This window comes from Ixodes scapularis, unplaced genomic scaffold (genome assembly GCF_016920785.2).
Source record: "Ixodes scapularis isolate PalLabHiFi unplaced genomic scaffold, ASM1692078v2 PGA_scaffold8__174_contigs__length_109621045, whole genome shotgun sequence".
NCBI lineage: Eukaryota > Metazoa > Arthropoda > Arachnida > Ixodida > Ixodidae > Ixodes > Ixodes scapularis.
Window position 1 is genome coordinate 93,302,036 of NW_024609883.1, and position 21,507 is coordinate 93,323,542.

The window sequence follows — 21,507 nt, forward strand, 5'->3', positions numbered from 1 at the left end:
CGAGCCGTTTGGGGCGTCTCACTGCGCATGTGCAAAGCGTTCGCGCACACGCAGTGAGACGTCTTAAGCTATATATCTGACTGGCTCTTGCTTCATCAGGGATAAAAGCGGTGAAGCGACCAATGTTTTAAAGTTCGAGACAGGCAAAAACTGTGGCCGCTTCAGGGGCTCGGAGGCAAAACGCCGGCCTTGCCGATTTCCGGGTGGACAGTTCAAATCCTGGCCGAGATGCCCGCATGTCGAAAAATTTCCAGGTGGTAGGAGCTAATAAGTCCTGGTCTAGGGCGTGCCAGATGCCCTTCGTTGGTTGTTTGGCACGTAAAACCCCCCATTTTACCTTCTTTTTTGACGAGATGTTTTTGACATTCGGTTGTAAGCAATGACTAGCGCGTGAACCCACCTTCACTAGTTCTACATCCCTGTGGCTACATTTCTCAGAATATGCTGATTGACAAAATGGTTCTTGTCAGGATCAGTTAGCTAATCGTAAAATTAGCCCATTGTGTTTAAAAAAAGCAATTTAGATAAAAAGTCAAAACCTTGAATACAAACAAGAAACGATTCTTCGAAGAAGCTTTGCGAACATTCTATTAATACGATAGAAAATCACCATGTCCTCAAAGAAACAATGCACTATAAACAATTTAAAAAAAATTACTGGAACGAAACGGTGTCTCGTATATTGTTATTAAAACCGTGACGTTTTGTTTCCTTTAATTCGTCTGATAGCTAGACTAATTGAAATTTGTCAGCCGTAACAGGTTCTTATCGACAAGTCGACAATCCTTCATTGAAAATCTCTGAAACGAAATGAGCCCCGTAGTTATACGCTATGAAATATCTCTGCCCATCAACTTTCCCGCGTAGAGAACGCATTGAGTAAATCAGTGAAATTCTCGGGGCACGATCGACGAATGACAATAACCCAAAAACGACTGAATAAATAAAAATAAATTATATGTTTTTTTTACATCTCGTTAATCACTTGACGGCTTTGCAGATCGTAGTAGTTTGCACACATAATGCTCTGTGGGAACGTGCGTGTGCAGGCATTTAATGCCCCAGTTCCACGGGCACCCTTAACCGCATTAAGGTGTGACTAATCAGACTTAACACCGGTTACGCGTGCCCACGGAACTAGGGCATTAGAGTGAATAGTTGTAATACTGTAAACCCTGTTGTATATACATTGTCCCTCCTTAACGCGTAATCGTCCAGTTGATGATGAGAGACGCTGTCAAGGAAGGTGGCGCCATCTGTCGCTCAGGAGGAAGTCTCGGCGGTCTTGCCCCGCTCCTCCTTCTCGTAGCTTCGGGCAAAGTTGATGAAGATCTGCTCGAGCGTCGTGTCCGACACCAGCACGTACTCGAACACGAACTGCGACTGCAACTCAAGCATCTTGGAGAAGAGGACACTCCAGGGAAGCTTCTCTTCCAGGCGGAACACAAAGATGCCCTGCGAAGAATGGGGATGGTCATTTTTTTTTCTTCAATACACTAGGTGGATGGATGAATGGTGGATGTTAACAGATGTGGCCTTTATAGCGGGTGGTACCTCGCGCCACCTAGCATGCAAACCAGAAACGCACTATTAGTTCCCCTGTCCTTCATTTCCCTTCCGTTCCGCATTTTCGTAACTATCTCTGCATTATTGTCGGAATAACAATATTCCTTGGCAAAACCTTGTCGGCGATAGCCCATCACCGGACCCACTGGGAAACAGGGTTGAGTCTTGGGGCCGGAGCCACGCCGGAGGGAGTCCCAATTTTTCTCTGTCCCGCCTGTCTCCCAGGTGTGCTACCCTGTTGCAGGTAAAAGTAAGACAAGCTCCTCGCGCGAAGCCCACCAGTCCTTCCACTCAGCAGAGTGAACGCCAAAGAGGAGATGAAACGAGGCAAGGGGGGACTCGCCTCCTCTCCGGTGTTCCATCTGCTAAGTGGAAAGCGTCTAGCTCTTCGCGGGAGGAACTTGTCCTATGGCTCTTCTAACCTGCAACAGGGTATGGTTGCAGTTCATTCAACCAATCCGGAAGTATGCGGCGCCCCCCATAGCATTTTCGACATGTTACGGCAAACCCGTGAATAGAAAGAGCGGCTCATGTTCGTTTAGCATTTTGCGATACTAGAACGCAAAGAAAAAATGAGGATAAGAAAACAAACAGGGCACTTATCGGCCATGTGATAAGTTCGCTCTGTTTTCTTTATGTTCTGAACTCGCAGTGGCAAGAGAGATGAACAGCTAGGCGGCGAGAGCTACCGCCCGTTATAAAGGGAGCGGCCGTTAGCATGCATCCATCCATCCATGGGGCACGAAGCGTCTGATTGAATCCCAGTCCTCGCCGAACGCTGACTCAGCTCTCGTGTCCAATACATGCTCAGAGGACACGCGTCAAAGCAATCAAGGGCTAAGATAATTGGCGCCGCAGCTACTAGATGGCACGCATTTTTGAAAATGGTCTATCGCGCTACTTTCGGGATCTACGTAGCGTACGAGTCAGCAGAGCGTACTTTGAAACATGCTAAACCCTGGTAAGGTGTCAAGGATCCTAAACACAACATTCGAAAACCCGTTCCACGTGCCGTAAAGTTAAGATGTCGCTTTGCTACAGCAATATTACACTTCCAAGAAAGAAGAGCATGCATCGATGGGCGCCTTGCCTGGTGGAAGTCCATGAGCTGGATGCCCGGGAACTGGGCCACGATGGCGTCTTCGACGCTCCTGCGCAGCTGGGCGTCCCTGCTCTGCAGCTTCAGCTTGATGGTGGAGCCCGTGCCGTACTTGTCCTTGAGGTGCTGGAGGGTGCCGAGGCAGCGGAACTGCCCGGCCAGCACGATGCCGATCCGGTCGCAAGCCGTCTCGCACTCGTCCATCCTGGAAGAGGGGCGTGGTGTAAAATATACACGCGCCGAGAAACCGAATGAGAGGAGAAGACGATATGACATACAAGCGCGCTCTTCGTGCACCGAGCATTTCTCGGAGCGCGAGTGACTTCTTCGCGCTCCGTGACGTGACGCCCACAAACAAGATGGCTGCGCTGACCGAAACCTTCTCGAGACGATGGGCGCGTCCAGACCACTGCCCCTTTTCTGCTCAATAGTGCTTACCCAAGCAGTTTTGTTCGTGCATCTCGCCTGAAAATGAATTCAGCTATCAAACGTGAAGTTAGACTCGTTGCACAACGGGAGAACAATTCGTGGACTGACATATTTGTATAGGATTGTAAATGGTATAATTGATTCACCGGAGCTACTCAGTCACATCTATTTGCACTTTCCTCGTAGGTCTTGTAAACTTTATACTTTTTTTTTACCCTACCGATTTTTACCATGCTGCACCCATGATACGCCTACAACTGACGTATAACCATTTAGAACAGATTTGTGGGAATGTTAGTATTGATATTTTTGATGGAGAGTGTAAATTTTGAAAGTGTGTTGAGACTGTTGTTTTGTCCTAACATTTTTTTTTTATTCTGTTTAAAATTTTACTACTAATTGACTCAATGATAATTGCACCGCTAAGGAGGCGTTAAGCTGTTGGTGGGTCACTCAAAATAACAACAAAACAAAACGGTAGCGTGCCGATAGCATCGCGACCAAAAAGTTGTCGAGATGAGAAGACATTCGGACCGCTGCCCTTTTTAGAATGCCTAGCCCAGCGAACCAAGATACTTCGATTGGAAAGCCAAAACATCAGATAGCGTTGCGGAAAAGGTTTGTTCATGCATCTCGCCCGAAAACGAGTTGGCGTGCTATCTATTAAAGGGTGGCGTGCCGGAATCGGCGTAGCACCTTGATGGAACCACGGAAAATCCGACAAGTTTGACAGTTTCCTGCGTCGACAAGAGGGAATGTTGTCTTCCATTTAAATCTGAACACCATGCATGGTAAATGAATAGATCTTTTTCCATATGGTGATGCCGGGTTCGTCATAACCGCGCAGGCGGAAGTGCGGTCCTGCGGCTCGTCGATAGTTTCGGTGTGTCGCGCTCCTGCACGCTATGCTCCGTTTAGTTGCCGCGTTCGGAGTATGAAACTCGGAGAGTCGGAATAGGAGTAAAGGAGCGCCGACTTAACGCGTCCAGCGTCGATCCGCCGTTCAGACGGTACAACTGAAGTAGAAAAAAATAAAAAAAGTGCATCGTTGCCATGCACCCGTGTGCATGTTCTATCAGACTGGAGCGTCTGCTGGGATTTTGACGGACGCTGGTTTCAACACCGCGCCAGAGATCTCTCCGCTTCAACGCGTTCATAAAACTGTTATTTCATTTAATTTATTATACCTTACGGGCCCCAGTGGGGAATTACACAAGCGGTGTAATGTACAAATGCATTTGACACATATAAGGTAAATACAAAAGAGGCAAACAACTTATCAAACGCTGTTCGCCTTCAATGATTACCTGCAACATGCTAATGAAAAAACACATGTCCAGTGAGCTCAGTTGAAAATAAGGGATGAATAATTATTATAACGAAGTATTACGGTATTTCATTCCAATCACTCCTACACAAAATGAGGGATGAATTTTTAAAAGTGTTAGTTTTGGCAAAAGGCAATTCGAGCTTATTACAAGGCTCATGACGTAGGGAGACTACCTGGTGAGCGAAATTCATGACCAGTCCGAGGTGTGCAAAACATGTTATGATAAAAAGATAGTCTGTCTACAGCGCGCCTGTGTTTAAGAGGAAGTAATAAAATCCAGCTTTTTTTTTGTATTGAAATATTTGAGGTTGAATCGTTGTGAAGAATGAAGCGAGTCGCGCGCTTTTGAATTGATTCTAACATGTCGGAAAGATAAGTCTTTTGAGAATTACAGATGGTAGAAGCATGTTCCAGCTTGGATCTGACGAGGATGCAGTATGAAAACTGTTTGACTTCTGAAATTTGATAAAGATGGCGTTTTAAGAATCCAAAAGCTTTATTTGCGCTTGAAGTTATGTGTCCAAAATGAGTTTTCTATTATAGGTAGGAACTTAAAAATGAACACCAATGTATTTAAAAGAACAAATATTTTCTAGTGGATGGAGCTGCCTTGCCACCATTGAACCATGAAACAAGGGTCAATGACGAAACAGTGTCTAAGCAACACGCGTAGCCAAAATGCCAAGTTCTACATGACCCAGCAAACCCAGAACACGACTTTCAAAACAAGCATGTCTTCTATAGAGAAGCATAGGAAGTCAAGTCCGCGATAGGCTACCATCAGCCGCATGTCGAGGAGCCATCTGGTGGCAACGCTTGCAACCAGTACGCCTTTTAAAAAAACAATGACACATCAATTTTTTTTTATTATTATTTGAAACGATTGAAAACGATGCCGGGACATTACTCTAAAAATTTGAAACTTGGGAAGAAACAATTTCCAAATGCCGAATTCAAAGTTCCCGCGCGATCCGCGCCAGTGCACTGACGTCAAATTTTGCGGTCTCCTGCGAGTTGACTTTCTCTCGGACCTCCGCTCCACGCTACAAAGTAAAGCGCCGTTGCCACCGCGACCCGACGCGCCGGCGGACCGACCGGGAAAAGACCGGTTTCTTCCCCCGACTCACCGATCATCTACGGCTCGAGGGCCGCCAAGTTTTCCGAGGGAGGATACAAATCGAGGAAGCGACATCACACCGGACTCTGATTTTTGGTATTTCAAAAAGAGGGGCCGTAGTGAGTTCGCAATTGCGTTAAAAGACATGTTTTACAATTGCCGTTATTAAATGTTATAGAAATGTCGTCTGCAAAGCTTCTAAATTTTATGATTTTTGACGTCACCGATCAAAAGAAGCGAGGAGGTGAGCAGCGGGAGAGAAAAACGCCAAAAATAAAAAAGCGCGCGCGCGCGGGGGCGATTTTTTTTTTTTTGCGTGTTTATGATTACAAGGTGCATCGTTTTAGACCATAAAAAATACAACCTTTGGGGTGTCAGTGCCCCTTTAAGGCAATAGCATTGCATGGGAACCCTCAACGGACCTTTCTTGCTTGTCCAAGTCTCACGGCATGAATGTCACAGGGTCACGTGACTTTACATGGTCACGTCAGCGGAAAGTAGACATTTAGGACTCGCATCTCAAGTGACATCGCAAGGTCACGTGAAATCACAAAGTAACTAGTAAAGTTTAAAAGACTAGAGATCAGGAAAATAGGTTAATTACTTTTAAACGTGATGGAAAACTTTACCGATGTCGACTAAAATTATACATATAATTTTCACATCACGCCGTTTCATAAACAAACCTAGTATAGAATGTGATGCGAAGTACTGTCGAATTTCAATCAAAGCCAGTGCAGTCATTTTCGTTTTAAGGTGCAGCGCTTACTTCTGCGACGTGAGGACGACGGACATGTCCGAGTAGTCCATGACGACCTTGAGGCCGGACAGCATCCGCCTCCTGGCGACCACGTCCACGCCGGCCGTGGGTTCGTCCAGAAGCACGAGCCTCGGGAGGCCGATGATGGCCACAGCCATGCTCAATTTGCGCTTGTTGCCCCCGCTGTAAATGCAACAGGCAGGGGAGGTCGGCCGGTTAGACCAATGGTCAGTGATCAAACCGTTATCCGCGTGCAGGGTGAAGATGCTCTCTAAGAAATCTGGAGCGCCTGCTCTCGCACAAAGCGCTTGGGAGAGACAATCACTGCAGCGATAGATGTTGGGGGCTCTTCCCCCCACTGGAAATGACGTCCGTTGTTGATGTTGATGTTGTAGTAGTAGTTGCTGTTGTTGATGTTGTAGTTGACGTAGTAGGGTGTAGGGTGTCCGTCGCTGGTGTTACCAAATCCAAAAAAAAGATCGCCCACCGCCCTCGGGGGTCGAACCTGGGTACGCTGCGTGCGAAGCGGAGGCTTTTCCAGAGGGCTCCGCCATCGCGTTAACAACCCGCTTTATACTTGGGGTTTTGTATAATACCTGATGCCAACTGCACGCGCTCTCTGGGAAAATACAAAGAAGTAGCTGATAACAAAATGCCATCGTTGTACTGTCGATGCGAAGAGCTTGCGTAGGGAGACGCGCTATCACCGTGCTCTTGAACAACAACAACAAAAACAGGAAACAAAAACACACGTTCGGACGAAAATGTTAAGATTCTATTTCGTTCCGAAGGCTTTTTTTGTTCATGGACCCAGCGGTGCGTGAACAAGACGTCGATGACCAACGACTTCGCCGTGACGTATCGCAGCTATCACTGACTGTGGGTTAACAGATTAACACAGGACTGCTGATTTTTGGTGTGTTTAAATATATTATTAGTTTCATTTTCTTCCGAGCCCTCTTCCTAGGTTGCAGCGATTGGTTTTTCCGAGTGTTTTGCGAGAGACAAGGCGCTCCAGAGTGTTTGGAGTGATGAGCTGATTCTCCGATTCCTTTTAGGCGTGGTATCCCCTGGACGACATACCCTCGAAAAAGGTTTGCGAGTTTGCTTCCTCGTAAAAGCACAGCCATTACGGTGATCAACAAATGAATCCCTGCAAATGACGAGGCATCGGGAAACATTTAGGCCTAAAAAATGCGACGTGCGCATGGACAATAAGCGCAACGTTTCACTTTCTCACTGTCCTTGAGCACAGTGACATTTTTTTAGACGTATTATTCGCACTCTGAGCTTTGTCATTGATTAGGATCTTTCTGCAGTTCGCTGTGATCGCCACTGTATTCTGCAGAAAATGGGACTCACGGAATTTCTTTAGGGGCATATATGAGCTGATCTTCCACGGCGCATGCTCTCATAATTAGCTCCCACTTATCGTCTGCCAAGAGCAAGAGACGATCGATCGCTTGGAATGCACGTTACGGAAGTAATGAAAGAGCTCGCGCATTATTCTTTCTTTCTTGGCTCGAAAAACTTGTGACAATGTTGTAAATTACTATTTTTCCTACACAGAGAATACGTTTGATCTCGAAAACACCGCAAAGCTGTTGCTCTAGTGAAATGCAGCTTCAGGGCCACCTAAGAGATGGCGCCAGCGTGCCAGTGTGCTCTCTTGTCATAAGAGATCACAAAAACTCGGTCGTAAGCAAATTCAAGCGTGTGAAAAAGACTTTAGAGTCCCAGGTGTCCGCTTTTTCAACGGACAATGGCCTGTGCCTGCTTCATTAGGCAGACAGGGTCACCGCTTTAGAGTGACGACAACGTCAAAGACGTGCGTCAGGATGCAGTCTTTGGGGCAATCCTGTGGTCCCGGGGCAGTGTTCCAACCTGTAAGTTCCACACCGGTTGTCCGCGATGCCGTCGAGCCCCATGAGGTTAAAGATGCTCTCGACCAGCTGATCGATCTTGTGGGTCGATACGCCGCGCAGGGATGCGAACAGTCTCAGGTACTCGCGGGCAGTCAGGGTCTCCAGCAGTCCGCCATACTGAGGGCAGTACCCGACCTTGGACTGCCACTGGAACATGAGGCATTCTCGAGAAAAGTCTTCCCTCTACTAGGATATCTGTACATATCCGTGGACACACGAAACACAGTCAACAATAATAAAGAAGGCTGCAATATAATAGCTTGGCGTCCAAGCCCTCCGATATATTCGCCAGTCTGCTTTCCCACAAAGTACGTCGTGGCCCGATCACTGCACTTATAAAATAAGACTTGCACGTGTCGTCAACGCACCGCACGTACTCAGCCCATTCCTACTTGTTATCGGTGAGAAAAACAAATCCTGTCCGTAATGAGAGCACAAGGTACGAGCTCAGCCTCAAGGCCTCCATCATGGCTGTTGTGACGTTAATGCAAGTCATTCATATGTAGCACTTACAGCCAATGACGAGGCCCAAAAACGGCATCATTCAGAAACGTAACCTGTAGAGAACAATGAGCTATCCATATATCATATTTATTATCACTGCACAGACAACATCTTTGACCGAAACCGTTTTTAGACTACGATATTCGTTGGATATGCAAGTATATTGCTATAGACATATTATCATGTGGTCAAACAGATAGTGAAGGCTATGGCACTTTTTCAAAAATCTGGATTAAACAAAGAATATAAACCGACATGATTGATTTGTAGCAGCTGCACGGACGGAAACGAGGACTGTGCGGGGGTGTCCTGGTACGTCTAACAAACCTATGGAAAATAACATGACTATACTTCGTTCCGCAAGGCGCAGCCGACACTACGAGTCGATGGGGGCAATAGAACAGTGCCAAAAAGCAACCAAACTGCGTTCGTCGTCCTTCGGTGAGAATAGAATGCTACCACAAGATGAACCAATTATGGACAATGAATGCGCCGCGACATTGCGTTTTTGGTTTGTCTGTCTGTTAGTCTTATAGCTTTTGACTACGCTCAGACTGAAGGTGAAACAAAGTTTAAGACAAACCGAGACAACCATCTTGTCTTATTCAGCAATTGGCTCGGCTCGTCTTCGCGTCCTTTGCCTACCTTCCTGGCTTCCCAAGACAGGATGCACCTCCTCATGTACGCCTCTCCGCGGCTCGCAGGAATAAGTGCTGCGAGCATCTGGAAGGCGGTGGTCTTGCCAGCGCCATTTGAGCCAAGGAAACCAAAGCACTCCTGCGGGCCGTCCGCGATAGATTACGCATAATAAAGAGGACTCCAAGACAAAACAGGCCTCCCTCATAAAGGCAACTAATTTATCGTTGCTTTCTCACAGAACCAAGTTCGCACAACGTAATTCATGTACCTGAGGCCTCCTAACTAAAAAAGCTGTAAATTGCACCTCAAAATAAAGCTACAAATTACACTGATCAAGTTTTAAAGCGCAGCTCTTAGGCGCCCGTTTCTAACTTGAGCGGCGTCGCCGTTGGCGTCGCCATCGACGTCGCCGTCGGCGAAACCGCGCGGTGCATTATGGGTAAATTTTCCCCGAGAAACCCGAGGTCCTCCATTAGGACCTCGGGTTCCTTCGGGAGGACCTCGGGTTTCTTCGGGAGAACCTCGGGAAAACCTCGGGTTCCTTCGGTATGACCTCGGGAGGACCTCGGGTTCCTTCGGGAGGACCTCGGGTGGACCTCGGGTTCCTTCGGGAGGACCTCGGGAGGATTTCGGGTTCATTTGGGAAAACCTCGGCTACCTTCGGTAATCTCGGGGAGGGGGGGTCACGTGACCCCCCCTTCCCCCAGGTCACGTGACCCCCCCCCCCCCCCCCCCCGAGGTCACATCACCCCTCCCCCTCAGTACCCTTCCCTCCTCCTCCTCAAGAGCTGCGCTCTAATTCGGCGTTACAGGGAGTTGTAAACGGTTTTCACTTTTTTTATTCCATAGCTTGCTGCAAGCCTGCCAGGCATTTTGACGCATTCTTTTTTTCTTTATCACATTAAAGAGCAGGACACAATTGAGTAGCAGAAACGAATTAAAGGGAGAAAATGCACGACAGAAGCGTAGTCAAATCAAGTGGCGTCATGCATTGTGTACGGTAGGACGCATATATTTACGCCGCTGTAAAAACCAGGTAAGTGTAATTATCCAAAATACTTGAACAACGACCGGCATCCTTCAATTCTAAGTGTAACGAGTGGCCTAATGTTTCAAGAAACCTTCTGGCAAGTTCAAAGTGGCAGCCGACATTCAGCATCAGTCCTGAAGAAGCTGTCTTTTAGCGACACATTCACTTTGAGGCTTCCAGAAGCGGTCCCCGCATTTGCGACTGCTTACGACCATTTGCATTAAAAGTTAAAATTACTTACAATTTTTTACGAAGAGGGTCGAGTTAACTGTATAGTCTAGAGGAGAGAACGCACTGGCGCCATCTATCGGGAATGTGTGGAACACTTGAAAGTTTCGTATATTTCCTATTTTTTCGCCGATCATTCTTTCTTTCTTGGTTTTGAAAAACTTTTTCTCTCAAATACCGCTAAGCATTCGCTCAAGTGAAATGCAGTTTCAGAATTACCACCTAGATGGCACCAACGTGCGTTCTCCCGTCTAAAGAGATCACGAGGACTCAGCCCTAAGCAAACGCCACTGTGTAAACGGGCCCTAACGCGTTACTTGTAGCGCCTTAGTACAAGCCTGCCTGTAGCACGAGATTATTCTCACCTTGGACAGGACAGTGAAGGACAGTCCCTTGACGGCGTGCACGGTTGCGAACTTCTTGTGTAGATCCTCTACCGTCAGAGCCGCCTTGGAGAACATCTTCTTGGACACGATGTTCCGCACTGTATCCTTCTCGGCCATCACGTCTCTATCCAGGCTTTCGTTAGCCTTGTGCTTGTCGGGGTCGTACGCCTCGCTGATGGGGAGGGACCCGGAGTCCAGCCAGCTGAGCAGGAGGAACAGCAGCGTCCCCTCAATGGCCATGACAATCACCTCATAGCCCACGCCCCTCTGGCTGAAGCCCAAAGGATGCACCGCTGACCAATAGTCGCTTTCTTCCTCTGTGGCTGAAAGGCGAAGAAAGATCAGACCGTGCCCCGCAGAAACTTCGAGGCACGTGTTCTTGTCTGTTTCATTCAAATGGCGCATTGACATAGCTAACTTCAACAAAGCGTTCTCTTTAATAACCATTCTCTTTAATAATCGTTAAGGTACGGCCGCATACTTTAAAAATTTGTTTATACAACGAAAGAACGTTGTTCAACCTTGAAGATGCGGCGACAGTGTACGATGTAGATTCAAACTTTAGTTAGTACAGTACGACTGATATCCCGGGGTATTTAACGTGCATCACGTGCATCACACGACCGCAGGCTGGTACGATACTCATCCAGATCGAAACGGGCAAGGGTGGGGTTTGAACTCGAGATCCCTGCAGGTTCAGCAGTGCGAGCTTTTACTCCACATGCTCTGAGCTGCGTTGCGCTTATCCACCACGAACTTAAGACTTGCACTGCGGTACAGGGAAGGATGGCTTTCCCTTGCCCCGTAAACGTTACGCTTGATGCAGCGCAATTCAATTGTAACCTCTATTGGCACACCCCTTTTGCAACAACTTTTTGTTGCGGCTTCTCCCAATCAGTCAAAAGATATTTCGTCAAGAGGGCAGAAGTATCCTGCGCTTACTAGAGCAGCAGTAGAGCATGTGTCCCCACATTTCGTTGCGCAGGTTTTTGCACTTGGCTTTGATGATGCTGTGCCTGTGCCTGAGGCAGACCCTGTTCTCCATCTCCAGCTTCAGGATCTTGATGAGGCAGCTGGGGAAGGCGTACGGCGGGAGCATCATGTAGACGTAGTCCAACGTCACTTGTTCGTCGCGCTCGTAGGCACCCGTGAGACCCGACAGGATGAGCAAGCTTGTACCTGGAAAACGGGACATCGTACAAAGGACCCGCAGTTCGCTGCAGTCATACGAAATATTGACTAAATTATACGGGCACGCGCCAAACGTGCTCCAGGTATGTTTGCTCCTTACATATGTAGGCTTCAAACATGTCTGTGCAGAGGGGTTGTTGTTTTTTGTATGACCAATATGATTGGTCATACAACCAGACAGTGACTGCCGACTCTCTTTTGTGTGATGTATTATAACAGTGTGACCACGGCTTTACGGAACTTAACGGCCCGTTAAGTTCAACCGCGGATTCATTGTTGCACAATAATTACTCAACGAGAACTATCAGAGTACAGTATGAACCTTTTTTGTCGAAGCTGTATAGCAGGAATGTCAAACACGCGACCCGCGACGCTTTGGAAAGCGGCCCGCAAGCATCCCGCTGATGCGAGCTCCCGTTCATATGCCTCGAGTGCCTGATGCGCCGTGAAAAATAGATTTATATCGTCAATTTATTTCCGCTAAAAAAAAAAATAAAAAAAAACACTGCTTATGTAGCGTATTCACTTATTTTGCACTAATCTGCGTATTGTTTTTTTAGTAATGCTTAGTCTAAACATTGGCTTCTCATTATTTTGTTGTCTAAACCAACCGGAATGGCAATACCACCACTGGGATACAAGCGCGAGCTCTTTACCCAAGGAGGCACCCCGGCTGCACAAACTTTTAATCAGAAGAAACTGCCAAAAATAAATCTGTAAGCTCGGGCTTTTAGCTGACATAAAAAGGCTTAAAGATTATTGTCTTGATATTCTTATAATGCTGCTATAAAAATCGCTAGGAAAGTAGAAACTGCCGCAGGAAGAGACATTTTGTATACCTGTTGATCCTAGTGAATATTTGACAATACAATGACGGTGTGCTTGCTCTCGTTATATTAAAACTGTCAGTGCTGTGGTGTGGCTGTGTTTTAAATCTCGTTATAACATCATCTGGGGGCCCAAAGTTGTCGTGCATGCAAATGAAAGCTAAAGACGGCAAAACTGTTAGCTTACGAAAAGCAGACAGCACAAGGTTCCTTGTCTAGATGTCGCTGGGATGGTCAGCTGCTTTGCAACGTGAAACACCAATGATTTTTTTTTTTCGCTTATAGCTCTGGCCCACAATAGCAAAATATTGCCTCCCCCCCCCCCCCCCCCTATCCCTCGCCCGCGTCCTTTTCGGAGGTGGGCTATCTGCTCCCCACACTCGAATGAGTTTGAGACCACTGCGTGTATAGGATAATGAGGCTACGTGTGCCTGGCACGTGACATCACCGCAGCATGCTGGTGGTCATCCCTGCCATCTTCTTGCCGACTAAAGAAAAAGGATTCTGCGGTCCAAAATGTACGCTGCACCACAATGGCGGCTAATTTGGTGTCAATGCAAGCCCCGTATTTCAAGTAATTTTGGGCGAGGCTGTCGTAATAGATCGCGTAAATATATTGACGGCAAGAGCTACGTCCTCCTCGAAATTACGCCCCACTGACTTTCAGTCAACGTGAACGGCAAGCTTGGCGGCGTCACGAGGTTGGAGTCAGATTGGGAGTGTGTCGCATCCCGCTTTACTTTAGGCTTCACCGCAGCCAGTCCTGCGATCTAATGGAGTCCATCAGGTAGTGCCAAAAGTGCGTTTTCTCCACGCTCACTTTTCTGTGGGTCCTTGGGTTCACCAGAGGGCGCTTGGGGCGGGGTGTAACTCATTCATTCTACGGTTGAAACTAGTGCCACCAAATAAGCTACGCTTCAGAGTAAAGACACTTGGCAATATTGTGTCTTAAGATCGTGGTTGCCAGTTATCTGAAGCTTTATCTCAAATCACAGGAAACGCTTTTCCGACCTCCACCTCCTAACACCGAATCTAATGCTGAGGAAGTTGCAATTTTGAATCATGACGATCAGCAGTTGCGTCTGCTCTGCATACGAGCCAAAATGGCGGCGCCCACAACAATGTCGGGGAACGGAGTGCCGAGACTCTAAGCGCGGCTCATTTAGTGACTCTAGTTTAAACGATATGAAAAAGCCAGCTGCGAGCGGGCGAACGCGTGGCTTACAAGGCCTGCCGCGCTGTCAGCCGAAAGCTCAACCATTATCCAGGTTTCGGCAGCTGTTCAGTTTTTTTGGCGTCACTCCCCACTTGATCGGCTGTTGCAGAGTTAATGCTGATTTTGTAGAATATAGAGGCGTTCCGGGCAACAGACGGCAAAATCAAGCCTGGCTGAATCCACCGGGTCAGCAGGTTGAGCGGGTGTCTGATAATAAGTTCGCGAGGCATATAAATGATGATAAGCGGTTTACTTTTTTTTCACCGAGCACTATACAATACTATCGGTGTTGACTCGGCGATCGTTTGCCGACAAAGTAGGGAGTAGCGGCAAAAGTCGAGCAGCCGCTGAAATGCCGCCTATTTGCACAATATGGACCCCCTTTGAAATACTGCCCTCTGTTGGCAGCTCTGGAATCTCTGCACTATGGCGGACTAAAACCGCAACGTCACGGAACACCTTACGCGTGTGGTTGGAGTAGAAGAAAAAAAAAACACCCACCGAAAAAATTGAAAGCCGTTTACAATTCCCTGTAGCGCCGGTTAGAGCGCAGCTCTTGAAGAGGAAGATGGGAGCATACTGAGGGATTGGTGACTCCTTGAGGTCACGTGACTTCAGGGGGTTCGTGTGACGTCAGGGGGTCACGTGACCTCAGGGGGTCACGTTACCTCAGGTGGTCACGTGACCTCAGGGGGTTACGTGACCTTAGGGAGTCACGTGACCTTAGGGAGTCACGTGACCTCAGGGGGTCACGCGACCACGTGAGCTCAGGGGGTCACGTGACCTCGGGGGGGGGGGGTCACGTGACCAGGGGGGTCACGTGATCTCGCGGTTACGCCGACGGCGACGGCGACGCCGCTCAAGCCGGAAACGGGCCCCTAAGAGCTGCGCTCTAAAAGGTGATGAGCGCAGTGACGTTGCACTGTCGACGCCGTTCGATTAAATTGTCGACTCCCAGCGTTGGCCGAGCTCCGACGTTCGATATCTTATGGAATGACTTGAACATTCCACCGTTCCACAATGTCCGTTGTTCCGCCATTGTGCAGTCGTTCCGACCTTCTAATAGTTGGCTCGCGAATTCCGGAAGGGGTCTTATCCTCGCTTATAGAGAGTTTTAGTAGATCGTTCCGATACCTCCGATAACGATACCCGATACTCCGCCACCGCCTCTCTTGAGCATGCTTAGTATCGTTATCGGGGCTATCGGAGGTATCGGAACGATCTACTAAAACTCTCTAATAACTCTATCGTTTGCGACTGTATACCAGGGTATGCATGAGTGAACTCTGGTTTATGAATCCTGCGTTGTCATCTCGAACCCTCACCGAAAAAGCTGAAGGTGATTGTGACGATGGCGAAGGCCCCGTACTGCGTATTTGCTCTCCGGGACAGAAGGTAGGCACACGGAAGAGCCAAGCCCGAAAACACTCCGATGACCACAATCAGGGCGACTGCATGAAGACAACAATAAATTATTACATTGTCACTGGAAAAAAAAATCCGCTGCAACAAACTGTAAGTAATACTCGAAGAAAGGGTAAAAACACAGGTGAGCCGGGTGAAGAACTTGCATAATAATTAGAGACACGGAATGATGGAAAAACGGACAAAAAGAACAAGTCTCAACAACAAGTATGCCTTCTACGATTGAGACTTGTTGTTTTGTCTGTACTTCTATCGTTCCGTGTCTCCGGTTAATATGAAAATACAAGTAATACAGCGTTTGTATTCGCCTCCATGCATGTATCGTTCGTTTATTTTGTTGTCTAATTCGCTCAAAACTCGAGTTTGCATCTATAGTGTGGAATTGTATAAATGATAAAGCATCTTGCTCTATCGAACGTGTACAGAATCGCTTAATTCGCATCGTTTTCGATCCTTCCTTTTTTTTTTTACGTAACTTTTATTATAATTATTGGCTGCTCAAGAGACTTGGTTTATCTACTTTGTTTGACAGACGGCGTTGTCGGTATATCTTGTTTTTACCCAAACTTGTCAATGGGCTTGTCGACTGTCCTGTCTTGTTAAGCGCTGTATGTTTTCACGCCCCACCAGATTCGAGCCGTAATCGCTATTTTTTATATCCACGTTTTTTTTTTTTTACACGTCTCCCCTAATACAAAGGCAGCATGATTTTAATAAGTTGGATTGTTCGCTCCTAGATATATTCAGTGACAAGTAGACTTTTCGGAGTAAATAATCCCAGAAGTTTGCAATTTCTAGCGTTTTTTTTTGTTTTGTTTTTTTTGTTTTGGGGTTGCTGATTGGTATTTTCAGTGCCTCGCTCTTCTTATTTTACCTTATCTTGCTTGTCAGATGTCAGATGGCACCTTGTGTTTTTCGTTTGTTTTGTGAGTACTTTCTTGGTACAGCCATGTTTTCTCTGTACTTATACTTTTATCTTGTCGGCAATTGCTGTGTACCACACAAAAGTCCCTGAGCTGTTTGTGGACACATAAAATAAAGACTATTATTATTATTATTATTAGACCTTTGCATCGCTTATCACCCGGGTGAAAAATGCTGAGTCACAGAGCTGTGGACGCTTTCACAGCGTCTGATATGCCGTACAGCAGAGCAACAGCGCATGCTCAGTAGTCGTTCCAAAGTCCATCAGACAAAGACGGCAGCGGGCAGAGGCTTTTTATATACCTTTTTGCAAAGGTCTATAAATGATAAATGTTTGTACCCTGAAAAAAAAAGTATATGTATTTCTATTTTTGTTTAGTGAATGTAGGCAACTATAATCATTGAGGGCGTGATATACTCTCCGGCATCTTATTATCGTTTGCAGCTAATGAATGTGGCATTAGGCCATCAGAACGACGGAAAAAAATCCCAAAACAAAAAACAGTGCGATGTTTTTTTTTTTTTTTGTTTTTTTTTTGTTGTAGGCAGTTTTTATATAATTGCTTCAAACAACGGAAGGGGTTCTACCGAATGAAAAGACTAAGGGTCAATAGACCGATCTCACCAGCCAGTTTCACTACGCTACCGCTGCCGCGATGCATGGAGGGAACTCTATTCTTTAAGAACGTGCGACAGCCTAGCTGGAGGTTGTCGCACCGGAGGGGGGGAGGGGGGTTAGATGCGCCCTAGTGATACAAGCGCGACGTCGCCGCCAAGCAGCGTGAACGGGGTGGGGAGTAGAGTAAAAATCGCTCCAGTGATACACACACGCGCAACGCGAACCCTTTGCCGGCCAGCGCAGCAACCGCCCGTTGCTATGTGTGAAAACACAGCGTCCTTATAGACAATTGCAAGCATGGCGCCACAAGTGGTGCCCCATGTGTGCAAGCGCGTGCAACGCGCGGGTGAACGTAGCTTTGGCAAGCTCGTAATCGCACGGGCGTGCCCGCTCGAGCAGAGACATGGCGGCGGCCAGTCGCCCAGCTTGCAATCGTCTATAGAGCGCAGCTCTTAGGCGCCCGTTTCCGGCTTGAGGCTGAACTCCATGGGGCGATTATGCTGCGAATAACCGACGAATCTTGCCCGGCGGCTTTTGCTCTGCGCGTGGAATCAACACAATGGCTGCTACGTCGCGCACAAAGCGAGCGTGCCGTCGGGCGGCGTTCGCCAGTTATTCGTCACCCCTACTGAAAATTCTCATTTGTATGAGAAATTCCTTGTGTCCAATAAACACATATGAATCATACAAGATATATATGAACATATAAGAACCGTATAAGAACACTATAAGAACTATATAAGTATATAAGAACTATATAAGATATGAGAACATACAAGCACCATATAAGAAACTAGTGGGAACTTTGTTATAAGTTTCTTATGGGGTTCTTATATATCTTATATAATTCTTATATAGTTCTCATATAATTCTTATATGGTTCTTGTATGTTCTTATATATATTGTATGATTCATATGTGTTTATTGGACACAAGAAATTTCTCATACAAATGATTTTTTTACTAGGGACATACTTCGTTCCATGGAGTTCAGCCTTTAAGCGGCGTCGCCGCCGTCGGCGTAATTCTCGTGAGGGTTACGAGGGTTACTGTCACAAGGGTTACCCCACTGATCTCTATGTCTATTTGCTGGATCGCGTTTGACCAGCTCCTCCTATGGACCGGAATGCGGTCACTGGCGGCCATCTTTAGGTAGAGTTATATCATCTCTAGCCATCATAGTAATATGGCGGACAGCGCAATGGCGGCAGGCTGCCATAAGAATAGCCGTAGATCTAGTACACTGTACCGTGGGTGACATTTCGTGCTTGATTGAAGTTGTTCGACGAAGCAGATTCTTGAAACCCGGCGTGAACGGTAGCCTCATCTTTGAGGACCCGGCCAAAGTTCTACGAAAGTGCAGCACCGGGGGAAAGCAGCGCAGCTCGCATCAAAAGCAGACTCCGTACCGTCGTCTGCTTTCGATGCTTCTTTCGATGCGACTTTCGATACGTGCTGTGCTGCTTTTCTCCCGGTGCTGCGATTTCGTGAAACTTTTACCAGGTCCTCAAAAACCGGACTACTGTTCACGCCGGGTTTCAAAAACATGTTTCGTCAAATAATTTTAATCAAGCACGCAATATCATCCACGCTATTTTGACCGCAGCCTGCCAACCCACCTGCCAAAACGCTATCTGCCATGGATGAATGATAGCGGCTGCAGCAGCTTACATTGGCTAGAGGTGATATAACTCTACCTAAAGATGGCCGCCAGTGACCGCATTCGCGGAGCGGGCAAACGCGATCCAGCAATTGTCATAGAGATTAGTGGGTTACCCTCACGAGGATCACGACGGTTACCCTCGAAACTCTCGTGAGAGTAACCCTGGTAACCCTCGTAACCCTCACGAGGGTGACGAGGGTTAGTTATCCTCAAAAGGGGTACCCTCACGAGGGTCACGAGGGTTATGAGAGTTACCCTCACGGGGGTCACGAGAGTTACCCTCACAAAGGTTACTAGGGTTACCCTCACGAGGGTTGCGATGGTTACCCTCACGAGGGTCACGAGGGTCATAAGGGTTACTTGCTAAGGTCACGTGACCCCCCTGAGGTCACGTGACCCCCTCAGGTCACGCGACCCACATGTAATGTGACCCCCCTTAGTTCACGTGACCCCCCTGAGGTCATGTGACCTCAGGGAGTCACCTATCCCTCAGTACTTTTCCATCCTATCCCTCAGTACCGTTCCATCCTCCTCCTCAAGAGCTGCGCTCTTCCGGCGTGACAGGGAGTCGTAAACGACTTTCATTTTTTTTAGGAGGAGCCAATCAGGCGCGAGCGGTGTTGCCATGCCGCGTATCGCCTACCGTTTTTCCAGTACGCCTACCGCGTCTCGTCGGAACTGGAAATATTCTCTTTAGGGACCTCTGGCTACTGGGGGCAGGGGGAGGGGGATTAGGACTGCATTCAATTTAGTTCAATTCAATTTCATTTGTTTCTCTTCGTACAAGAAGAGACGGAAGATGGGAAATTGAAAACTTTCCGCCAATGTCTGTTCGTGGTAGGTTCAGCAAATATACATAAGGTAGCAAAAGCACAAAGATGACACAACGAGCGCCGTGAGGAAAAACTTTCGGTAGCGATTCATTGGCTCCATCGGATCATAGCGTTCGCTGCGGTTTTTCCTCATGCTGCCATCTTTGTCTATGCATGGCTGTGAAACGGGTCCTGGGTTGCTCTTCAAAATATCAGACACCACGGATGCGTCCATAGCTTAATGACTCGGCATATTTGGATTGCGAGATAAACGCTGAAACTGAGTATAGGAGGCATTGCGCCAGCACACTAAATAAAATCCCCGGAACAACGTTAAAAAAAAGATACAGAGCGCTTGGTTAGAGGGACAAGCCGATGAATTAGTCCCCACGATTACGTATGGAGTCAATGAAGAGCTCGACGTATTGGACCACGACCATCGCGGCGAAGATCCAGATGACCCAGTACACGACAAGGTCGAACATGAGGTTGGAGCCCCAGTAGGCGCTCCCCGACATGCCGGTCATGAGCTGCAACGTTTTGGCCTGGCACGTGCGCTCCGCGACCGGGAAGAGGACGAAGCCGGCCACGATCAGGGACGTCACCACCGGGAAGGAGAAGCTGCGGAAGACAACGCTCTTGCGGATCATCTCCGAGGCCAGATCGACGTCGTGCCGGTCGCTATCGACCGGCTGCTCATGGACCACGACGGTGGCCGACAGGTCGGCCGTCGGATTGCCCGTTCGGAGTCGGAGCAGCGCGGTTGTCAGCAGGTTCATCGCGACGGCCTGGCTGCCGTTGGTGTACGCGCTGTACCAGAGTTCCACCCTGTGGACGGATCGGGGATGGCAATCGTGTCACTGTGATGTGCGCACTGTGGGAACGGCGCACGTATCTACTTCGCTGCAAGACCTTTTCAAACGAGCGATGGAAGTTTCAGATTCAGGTCGAAGAACTCTAAATACATAAGAATGATTGATGTGTCCACTTCGCGGGAGAGTACTGCCCAACTAAGAAACAAAAGTAACAAAAACAAATTGCAGAATTCGAGAAAAAAGTTTAAAATGAAGCCTCACTATGTTTATCGATGTTTCACTTGAAGACACCAAACGACGTTATAAGCCCGCAGTCATACTGCTGGTACACCATGTAAAAAACAGTCTGCAGACACTGTGTGATGCTTGTTTCTTGCTTTTATGTAACATTGGTTATAAAAATGCTTTATGTCACATTGGTTATAAAAATACTATATGTCACATTAGTTATAAAAATACTGTCTGCAAGCAGGTTCGAAGCATACACACGTATGAAGCAAACGTTCTTGGGGTATGTGTGAGGCGCAGATAATTCTCCCAACGTGTCTGTCGCGAACACTTTGTCCTTTGTATGATGTATGAGCAGTGTTACTGAGGCTTTAGAGGGTTTCACCATGTTTCGCCGTCTTATGGTGAAAGATTCGACAAGATGCTCGGCCTTCCCAGTAGCTGTTTATTTATTCTTTTCGGTGTGCACGAAATTTTGCAATAATCTCCTTCAATGCACCACGATCTCTGCAGGAAGTCGCCTACACGTAGCTATCAACGGGCGAACGTCGCGAACCACGACATACAAGTTTTGTAACAGCCCCAAGAAAAAGACTGCGCCGCTTTCCCGGTGTGCGCGCAGGTTCATGTCTTCCAGCCAACCATCCATACGACTAAACCTGTCCAGTTGTAATGAGCTATAACTGAAAGGAAGTATATCCTGTCCTCTCATTTATGCCATAAAAAGTTCCGCCAATTCCTTGAGAACTATCTCCATATACAGTCATCGCAATTA

At 47.5% G+C, this 21,507-nt stretch overlaps 1 protein-coding gene across 1 annotated transcript; it reads right to left on the reverse strand.

The window, feature by feature from the left end:
* Positions 1-1,167: 1,167 nt before the first annotated feature.
* On the reverse strand, positions 1,168-20,468 carry LOC120844152 (ATP-binding cassette sub-family A member 17-like). Its single transcript, XM_040215770.3, has 8 exons — positions 20,087-20,468; positions 11,956-12,192; positions 10,993-11,336; positions 9,376-9,507; positions 8,186-8,373; positions 6,311-6,484; positions 2,657-2,870; positions 1,168-1,455 (listed from the first exon to the last, which is right to left on the reverse strand). The coding sequence occupies exons 1-8, from the start codon at positions 20,466-20,468 to the stop codon at positions 1,264-1,266; spliced, it is 1,863 nt and encodes a 620-aa protein (XP_040071704.2). The 3' UTR covers positions 1,168-1,263.
* Between the last annotated feature and the right edge of the window lie 1,039 nt (positions 20,469-21,507).